The sequence below is a fragment of the Scomber scombrus genome, chromosome 2 (assembly GCF_963691925.1).
Source record: "Scomber scombrus chromosome 2, fScoSco1.1, whole genome shotgun sequence".
In the NCBI taxonomy this organism is placed as follows: domain Eukaryota; kingdom Metazoa; phylum Chordata; class Actinopteri; order Scombriformes; family Scombridae; genus Scomber; species Scomber scombrus.
In genome coordinates this window covers 19,880,837-19,890,632 of record NC_084971.1, presented here as the reverse complement: position 1 = coordinate 19,890,632, position 9,796 = coordinate 19,880,837, and the positions used below count along the sequence as shown (strand labels likewise).

Below are 9,796 nucleotides of genomic sequence, written 5' to 3'. Positions count from 1 at the left end.
GTACACACAGAAGTCAAATAGCTTTGCCACAAAAGCAGCACTGAGAGACAATTAAATTCACAGTAAAGTCAAAGTGACAATATAAACTGAAATGAATTTAAAGTACTGCTATACTGCTGTATATTGAGAAAGAGTGGCAGCATTACACTCTATTTACCATTCTTATAATGCATGCTCTCTAATTATTAGCTCATTGTTATATTGACATGGATATTCAAAGACAAAAAAGTAATACTTAAATCAATGCAACAGCACAAACAGTTAAAAGAATGTTTATTCAAACAATCATTCAATCTTAAGTACAGTACATCCATGAAAAATATAAACAAACCAAAAAGATTCAAAAAGATTGATCATACTCGCTGACTTCTCAATTGTCACATATAAACCATACCAACTGCATTACACACAAGAATGACTTTGTATTTATATAAATGGGAAGATCTGGCATCAGTCTGGTTGGCGTGAGCTCTTTACTCTTTGCTTAGCGAGGTGGAAAGCCCCTATGTGGTCCTCCTCTACCCCTGAACCCTCCCCTGTCCCCACGGAAATTTGGTCTGTTTCTTTCACGGCCTCTGTCTCCGCCTCTCCCTGCATTTGGCCCACCACGTCCTCCTCTGGGTGCGCCACCACCACGGTCTGACTTCAGCTTAGCAGGGGGAGATTTGGGTCGCAGCCTTTCTATTTCCTCAGTGCAGCCAGATAGATGGGAGTTGGGCAAGCCAAAATGTGAGGCATAGGTCTCTGGATTAAAGTTACTGTTTGTCAGAGTAGGACCCACTGTAAGCCAGCCTAGAAAGAGAAGACAACAGCATAAATATTGAGAGATACGCAGAAGTACTAAAAAGGAAACATAGCATAGCAACATGCAGTTATCACCTTAATTCAATCTATTTTTCGAAGGAAAGCGTGTGTCCATCTCACCTGGTCTAATGGTTGAGTCTCTTCCAAACAGATGCAACCTCCTGCGGCCCAAACAGAAGTGTTCAATGATGTGGAAAATCTCTACAGGCTTCTCAACATTTCCCATCTCAGGTTCCTCAGTGATGATCAAGTCAATGTCCACGTTGGCATGGATGAAGTCACCATCGGTACTTCTGCGCACTGTTCCTTTGATTCCCATCAGGCAGTGTTCCTGAAGGGAATATGTTGTGTATGTTACTATGTATAGTATTATACAATTTACACAGATTTAACTTTAAATTAAGCATATTTAAATGAGCCTTGTAAAAATGGTATATCTAACATTACATTATCTACATATTTTCAAGGAAAATTAATCCCAAAGTAATTAAATAATTTAATATTTATATTAACATTAACATATATTTCACATTTCTACTGGTTTGTTTGTCCATGTGTGTATGGGTGTGAATGAATGTATACATTACCTTGGTCCTCTGGAATACTGCTTTTGGGTCCAGTGCCTTGGTCTTGCCTGGGTTGTTCTTGTTGGTCTTGATCCAACAGATATCTTCACACCGCCTAAAGCCCCACTTCCTCAAACACTGAAATGGTGTAATAAGGTACCATGATGAACCAAGTACTGCATTGGCTAAACAAGCATTCAGTTTAGGGCGGCTATTATTGACAGATACATTTTTCTAATAAATATCAGATGATCAATGGATTCGTAAAACCTAAAACACTTTAACAGTAAGACTTCCACTACCCATCGAATGTATCATAAAAACATCAAAAATGATATAAATTCAATAAGAAAATCCAGTGTGTGAGTCCATACAAATTGCTGCGCTGCTGGAAAACACATGGCCAGTAATTATTTTATTTTGTACTTATATCATGTTTCTGATCACATGCTTTCTCACCACTTTGACTGGTTACTTACTATTGTTTGAAGTAGTTGAATGCTTTTTGAGATAACTAAGAATAGTTGTTATCAAGTCATTGCAGGAAAACAACATTCCAGATCTGATAATAATCTTTCAGTTGTTGAAATGTGTCTATATATAGCTTTTGATACTTTTGATAATGCTACTGGCAAAAACTTAAAAAACAATTAGGCTTTTTATCTTAGACCATTACGCCTCTTCTAAATAGTCTTTAGTCACTATACTTTTCTCTAAAATATAAATACTCAAATGTACAAGTTGTACATCTGTTTCCCCTTAACAATGCAGACATTTGGAAAAACCTTTTTAAAATGAAAGTCAAAAAAAGTATGTAGTATAAACATACCTTATCTGGTGAAGACAACAGTAAAATCTATTTTCTGATAGAGTGCCATACTGTGACTCAGTGTTACTGACATGCTTAAAAAGGGCAGGTCACAATGAAAATGTTTTTCTGACAGCTTGTCCTTTGCGAAGGAGGCCTGAGGCTTGAATAGTACCGTGCAAACAGACATAGTTCTAACGTAGCTGGGGATGCTTCAGCCTGTTGTCATCACATTATACAAACCGTTGCCTACGTCAGATGTTAGATAAACACTCAACCAGCAGGTTCTTGACTGGCTCAAAGAATGCAGTGTTGTCCTACAAGCAGTTAAGATAAAACAAATGCCTTGAGTTTCAAAACACTTGTAAAACTAGTAAAGAGTATCAGAAACAATTTGGACACAGAGCTACAGTTTGCCTATTATTTAACATGTGATTTTCACTGAGCAAGGGATCACATTACCATTCTGCCCAAGTCCAAGCCTTCACCAGAGCCACACCAGAGAAACACAAAGGAACGCAGGGCTGAAATTTCCTCGATCTCCAGTTTCATGATCTACAATAGCAAAGAAGCAACAAGCAGAATTACTAGACAATAATATAAACAATTTAGATCAGATAACCAGACAGTTGTTTTGGCTGTCCGGGATAAGTAACCTTTTTAACAGCCCTCCTATGATTGCCGGGGTGTTTGAATACTTATCAAACATGCCTAATATTTCTGTAAGGGGTCTTCCAGCATGGCAGCTTGCTCAAAGAAAAATGTTTAGAATTACAAATCAGGTAAATGAAAATTATGCTGAATAGTGTGATGCATCCTTAGACAAAATGTCTAGTAGATACCTGACCTTTATTCAGGGTTTCTGCTGGGTTCCCAAAATTATTATACCACATGTTTTTCAATACTTCTAAGCCATACATTACAATAATTCCAAAAGATATAATCAACTAATTTAACGTGACCTTGACGTAGCAGGAAATGGATGGATGGATGAAGAAATGAAAGATGATAATTGAATGAATTTTTGCTAAAATCAAATGTTTCCCATTATGAGTCAATGAGCTTTCTAGCTACTTTAGCAAGCAGTCAAACAGGGCTGACAGTGTTAACTGAAACTCCATAAAAACAGCATTAAAAAGCTTATGCATGCACAATCCCACTTTTAGATTATAGGTGCTTCCTGACAGCCCACATTCAGATATTAAGACATTTTATAGTTAACATTACTGCCTACACCAGGCAAGAGAAAATATTCAAGACTTTCATAAATATAATGTAAGACTTTTTTAATAACCTCTGAGGCTAACTGTATTCATTGCTTTTTTAACCCTTTTCAAGACCTCTATACCTATACTATTAAATGCAAACAAGCCAAACAGGCATACATACATCATCCCATGTCCAGAAACGTTCAGTGTGACTAATGCCTGATTCTCTGTAGTATTCCTCTAAAGGAGGCTCAAGCAGAATAACATCAAACTTGCACTTTAAATCCTGCAGGTCAAAGTGCTCTGGGTCAGCTTGGAGGTACCTAAAACACACACAAACACACACACCTTAGACATAGCCAACTCTTCTCAAAAGAGTTGATACCATTTGAATGGGTGAGAGTCTTTTTTAACTCACATTGGGTTTTTTTCTGAATGTAATCACATTAACAATCAGCTAAATATGTAGTATAATATTGACATCATCATTTAACATACATGGGAGGGGTGTTGGTGGTGGAGATGAGTTCGTCCTTTAGTCTGATCAGTTCTCGAAGTTTAGGGTATTCTTCAAATCGGTCAGCCAAGCCTGAACCGCAGAAAACACTGAGGTCAGAACCACATACAGGCACGCACATGTATATAAACATCCACACACAGATGAGCACCAACTCACCAACATCTCTAATGAAGTTTTGTGGCCTGTGCCCCGTGTCCACAAAGTGCTGACAGTAGTCATTGTGAGGGTTCAAACTCTGGGTACCCTGAAAATTAAATTAATAAGATACATCTGAAAAATCTACATAGAGAGAACTTACATATGAACACCAGGATGTCTACTAGTGCATTTTTTATGTATGCAATTTTTTTAAAAAACCCTTAAAAAAGGGAAACTGCCAGTTCCAATAAAATGTTTGCTGTTTCTAAAATAACAATAGACTCATATGAGGAAGCAATATTTCTCAATAGATGAATTATATTTCATTATCACTACAACAAAGGATTGCGTGTGTTGAGATTACATGGGTATGCTTTGTGACTAAAGCTTCCTGTAAGCCACTGGTACTTTTTATGCAAATATAGTTTTGGCATTGTGAAAGCAAACATTCTGATTTGTTTTCTGAACATTTTATATGTTTAGACTGTTCATGTATCTATTTCATCGCGACATCAAAAAAAGATCACATGTATTGAAATCAAATGGGTAAGCTTTGTGACTAAAGCGTTCAATCAAACACTGGTACTTCTCATGCAAAAATAGTTTTGGCATTGTGAAAGCAAACATTCTGGTCTCTATCTAAACCTGTTCCAACCTAAAATTAGCCTTTAATAGGCTGCGGAACACAATGCAGCCTAAAATTTCAAGTTGACGCAAGGCAACTCGTGATGATGTTACTGACATTCCTTTAACATTGCTAAAGAGCCAAATAAAACTTGTTTTTCAAGCATGGGATCAGAAGTTTCAAAGATGGCTTTTCTCTTACTTCTTATTAATTAATATTCAGTTTTTATTGGTGTTACTTGTTTGTGTGTCAACTCAAGTTACATGTTTGTTTGTTTTTGACAGCTGCCAATTTTGTTTTTGTAGTTGTGGATTCAATGTGAAAAAGTGTTTCTGATACAATAAAAACACCATAGGATTGGATCTGATCCAGTGTAACAGATCTAACTTTACAAAATAGTATAAATATAAGTATATAATATTGTACAAGGGGTTCTACTTCATGAGCCCCTTTCACACAGGCTGTTCAATGCAGGGATAATGCACCTTTATTCTGCCTCGCTGTTATGCATAAACAAACATTGAGTGGGGGCACAGAGTTGCTCTGCCAATACAGAGGTATTCACAAACCGGAACTGACGTCTGAGTAAAAGGGACAGCCAGAACTGCGAGACAGGGAGCCGCCAGGGAGTTGACTCAATTATGTTAAACATCACGCATCTGAATCTGGAACGCAGGCAAACTTTATGCAAAGCATGCACTGGGGTGGCATTATGACGGCTTTGTTTGGCTCATTGTAAAAAAAAATCCAACTTAATGCAACTTTATGGCTCCAATGCATGACTTCTGCATAAAAGAGCCTATGTATTCTTGTACAAATCATTATTTTTAATTCCATCCCTTTTTTATTATGTGATTCTTGTAAAGAGACATGCATGCGGCGGTTTGTCTACAGGTGGGATTTGGTAGGTCAACTCCAAAGTCCTGGGCCAATTTGTATTCCCCCTTCCCCAGTTGCACCATATAGTGTGACCACAGAAAACATTCAGAGAATTTTACATATCGTGTCAATGAGTTTTGGCAGTCTACTTAGCATCACTCAAGCCTGACAAAGTACAGAGTTGGAAGTTAACACTAGAGCTGTTCCATTATTGTTTGTTTGTTTTCACTGAGATTGATACGGGTAAGGCCAGCCTGTAGTCAAAACAGTTGATACTGATAATTCTTGTCTCACGCGGTGTGAATCCTTTATAAATATTGCAAAATCGTCTAGGTATATTTCCCAAATGGCTTCAACAGTGAGGTTTATTTGTTCCTTGGGGCCACACGAGGGCATCCCACATGTCAAATTTAATTTCACTTTGAAGTGGCCATGTCTTATTTTTCTTGTTTATTATCATTATAATAATGTTGAAAGTGAGATTTATACAAACTCATTACAAAACACAATTTTAAAACTGTACAGTACTGGTCTATGAATTAAACAAACATACAATGCACAAATAATAAAATAGAATCAATTCCATATTAAATCACAAAGTTACATCTACATACTTATGTTGAGGAAAATCTCAGCAAATTAATCCTTTACTAAAAACATTCAATTTGCCCTCATTTTTTATTGATCTATATCTGATTTAGCTACTCTCTGCAGTTAGAAAATGCAGTTTATTTACATCAATTAAGCAGTAGAAACTAACAAAATAAAAAAAGAAGATATCAAAGAAATCAAATAAACAGTTTCTATAAAATAAATAAACAGCAAGTATCCTAACCTTAAGGAAAGTACTTGAGTCCTTGTACACTTCCTCATATGGGTTGGTTTCTTCCAGCTGCTGCACCTCCACCTCATCCTAACACACACACACACACACACACACACACACACACACACACACACACACACACACACACACACACACACACACACACACACACACACACACACACACACACACACACACACACACACACTTTGACATTAACATTGTTCTATAATCTGAATCTTTATCTGCATGGAGAAATGTGGTTGACAAAAGTGAAATCAAACTCAAGATGTTGGGGAAGCAAATACGGGAAATAAATAAACCAGTTTCCTCTCTGGTTGCATGTCATATTTGCCCCAAAGATTTCCTTAAGTGAAGTTCATAATTCACACAATACTCAAGTATTGAATTTGATCAAAACATCCTTCACCCTGAAGTCCATCAAGATCCAATTAAAGCTTGTAAACAGCCTCTGTTGGTTGAGAAAAACAAACAACCAGCTTTGGGTGCTAGTCAAATTTATGCTCACAACATGCAGCCACCACCTCACAATGACAACTGAGAGACCTTAATCAATGAAATGCTGTCTTTAAAAATGTATGTATATGACCTCCAATAGATTGATTTGATCATTATAGATAGATCATTGGACAATCTTCGCTACTATTAATTAAGACTAATGCATAACTCTACCGTCATGTACCCAGGCGGGGGCCGTCTTAACTGTCATGAGGCAGCACACCTTTTCTTTTGAACAGTTTTAACATGCATACTTACTCAAAGGCTGGCAGTCAGCCCTATGCAGTACATGCCATTTGTCTATTTTCAAAAGGTTATCAATCATCTCATGGTCGTAATGCTAACATGTGACTGCACTCACCTTTTGTTCCTCCACATCCTCCTCCGTGTCCTCTCCCTCTGCCTTCCTTTTAGAGGGTGGGACCAAACTATCTAATGAGGACCTGCAAAACACAAGCATCCTAAATACATTTCTCATTGAAGCACAACATCAACGTGACACAAAAGGAGACAAAACTGACAACAAAACTGGATGGACAAATGTTTTAAATATTACATTAAGGGGAAAGAATTCAATATGTTCAGAGATACTAACTTCATATTTATAAAAAGTGGAAAGTGGAAAGTGGAAAGTGAAAATAGAAATACAATACAAACTGAACAGTTGTACATACCAACTATCTTACTAATTAATATTCCGTTTTTGTTGGTGATACTTGTTTGTGTGTTAACTCAAGTTACATGGTCAATTTTTACTTGTACTTAATGGCATGAAGAACAAAATAATGGCTTGGACTGGCAGCTACTGTCAACTGTTCAACTGCTGCCCTCTTTTCTTCTCTGGCCAACTTGGGAATCCCTTTCACACAGTTTTTTGTGGGTTAAATAAATCTTACCTGCACGTTTCTCGTGTCTCTTCAATCTCTTTGAGTTCATCTTTGCTGTTCAAGACAGCACCAATGCTGTCTGCACTTTCAGCTCCTAACTGGATAGACAAAAATGTGCAGATAAGTGTCATGAACTTTCATGGTGTTTTGGCTTTTGTGGTCTTACAAAAAGCAGTGTGTAGTCAGGGTCATATTTTAGATGTCTAAAATCTAAGATTATAGAAAAACAATCCCAAAACTGAAAAAGATGTGTATCATAACTTTGTTTTTTATTCTTTTCTCTTCCATTAATCATCTCACGCCACTCATATTTATCTGGTGACCCTTTGGATGGGCCTGACCCCTAGGTTGGGAACCACAGTGGTTCTCAAAGTGGGGTCCGGGGAACCCCAGGGGTCCCCAGGCCATTGCCAGGGGGTCCTTGAAACAGTTTGCTACAGGTCAAGTTAGGCCAAAATGCAATGAAATGATTCTGTTTGAAACTATTGAGGTATCAACATAACATGTTCTGGTAATAAAATGTTCCAATGTATTTGACAGAACAGATATTAAGCCTATATGATGTAAGTTGTAAGCCTAAATTTGTGTTGTGATTAAGAGGGGGTCCTTGCAAAATATTTTGCGCCATTAGGGGTCCCCGACCCCATTAAGTTTGAGAACCCCTGCACTAGACTAATAGCTAATTGTATATTATGAAGTAATTAAAACAAGCTCCACCTCCAGCAGCTACAACACTAACATGCTGCTCTAACACTGATGCTTCAGTATAAATAATCTAATGATGTCAAATATAATATCAGTCAGAGGGTTGCTAGTAAGTTACTTAAGTAACGTTTTTACAGCTTTTTCATGCAAGACTTTTACTTAAGACACTTCTTCCACCACTATCTGCTAACTTGAATTGGCCCTAATTGCTTCAATAGAGAGGTTATTTGCGCCTTGAGGCCACTCGAGGGCGACCAATGTAACCAAATGTTTGAAAGGGGTCTTTCAGCTAAGAAGTTTTCACCCCCGACATAACTCTCTCTCTCCTTGTTCACCACACAGTCGAATATGCATCTCCATGCATGCATGCATGCAAACACAAGTTGATTATCTGTCAGCTGCTCTACGTATTTATTATCCACTGTTTCAGATATTGTTTAACGCCAACCGACTGGTTAAATTAGCTACTTGCCTGTTGAGCTAAAAGCTGCCGTCTAAGTTTCTGTCGTTCACGGATCTCTTGCAGTCGACTGTTCATTTCTTCCCCTTATACTGTTTTCTAATTAACTATTAAACACAACGAATGCTTGGTGCATCAAAGCCTGTTTACATTAATACGAGTTGCAGCTGATATTGCTACAAAGGAAGCCAACAATCAGCTAATGTGCAATAGCCGCTAAAAATACAAATGGATGCGCTCGATATTTTCACCAAGGCGGCCGGACTGGACGTGCGGGTGGGCGAAGGTGGAGTTAGTCGCTAAAACGAAGTGCTAGAATAACACTGGGCCGCGACTGCTTCATGGACGTATATCAGTCTTATTTGCGTACTCGAAGGTGTTTTTTTGTCATCATTGCGGTCCTGGCAGCTAGGGTGGAGCAGGTCAATCGGTAAAAAGAGCAGTTTACTTGACCGCTTTCGGTGTACGCCGGTGTTTATAAGTACACATACTTGAAAGAGCGCCGTTTGATGACGTTATCAAGTCGTTATTCAAGTTTCAATGTGCTTCCTCCAATCAGAGAATAGGCGACTATAGTGTAGATGTGAGCTATTGAATTTTATATTTACATTATTCTCTCTCTCTCTCTCTCTCTCTCTCTCTCTCTCTCTCTCTCTCTCTCTCTCTCTCTCTCTCTCTCTCTCTCTCTCTCTCTCTCTCTCTCTCTCTTTCTCTCTCTCTCAGACAATGGACGATGATTATTGATTATTCCTCATACACTGTCTGATCCGTCTGTCAATATGGGAGAGACAGTGGCGGAAGGAGCGTGTGTTATTCAATTATCCATCACGCTCTCGTGTAGGGTTCAGGTG

The 9,796-nt window shown here is 38.0% G+C and overlaps 1 protein-coding gene across 1 annotated transcript; it reads right to left on the bottom strand.

The window, feature by feature from the left end:
• Positions 1-256: 256 nt before the first annotated feature.
• mettl14 (methyltransferase 14, N6-adenosine-methyltransferase subunit) lies at positions 257-9,272 on the bottom strand. Its single transcript, XM_062429969.1, has 11 exons — positions 8,954-9,272; positions 7,790-7,874; positions 7,255-7,336; positions 6,384-6,461; positions 4,063-4,150; positions 3,885-3,975; positions 3,568-3,709; positions 2,641-2,733; positions 1,392-1,508; positions 925-1,135; positions 257-792 (listed from the first exon to the last, which is right to left on the bottom strand). Exons 1-11 carry the CDS (start codon positions 9,021-9,023, stop codon positions 485-487), a joined length of 1,365 nt encoding a protein of 454 aa, XP_062285953.1. The 5' UTR covers positions 9,024-9,272; the 3' UTR covers positions 257-484.
• Positions 9,273-9,796: the final 524 nt, after the last annotated feature.

What these genes read in the sequence shown, in the direction of transcription:
- mettl14 (XM_062429969.1), bottom strand. Translation starts at nt 9,023, where the DNA reads ATGAACAGTCGACTGCAAGAGATCCGTGAACGACAGAAACTTAGACGG. An exon ending in GCTTTTAGCTCAACAGGCAA is followed by an intron (nt 7,875 to 8,953) that starts GTAGCTAATTTA and finishes CTATCCAGTTAG; the next exon opens with GAGCTGAAAGTGCAGACAGC. An exon ending in GCTTGGACTTGGGCAGAATG is followed by an intron (nt 1,509 to 2,640) that starts GTAATGTGATCC and finishes ACACCATTTCAG; the next exon opens with TGTTTGAGGAAGTGGGGCTT.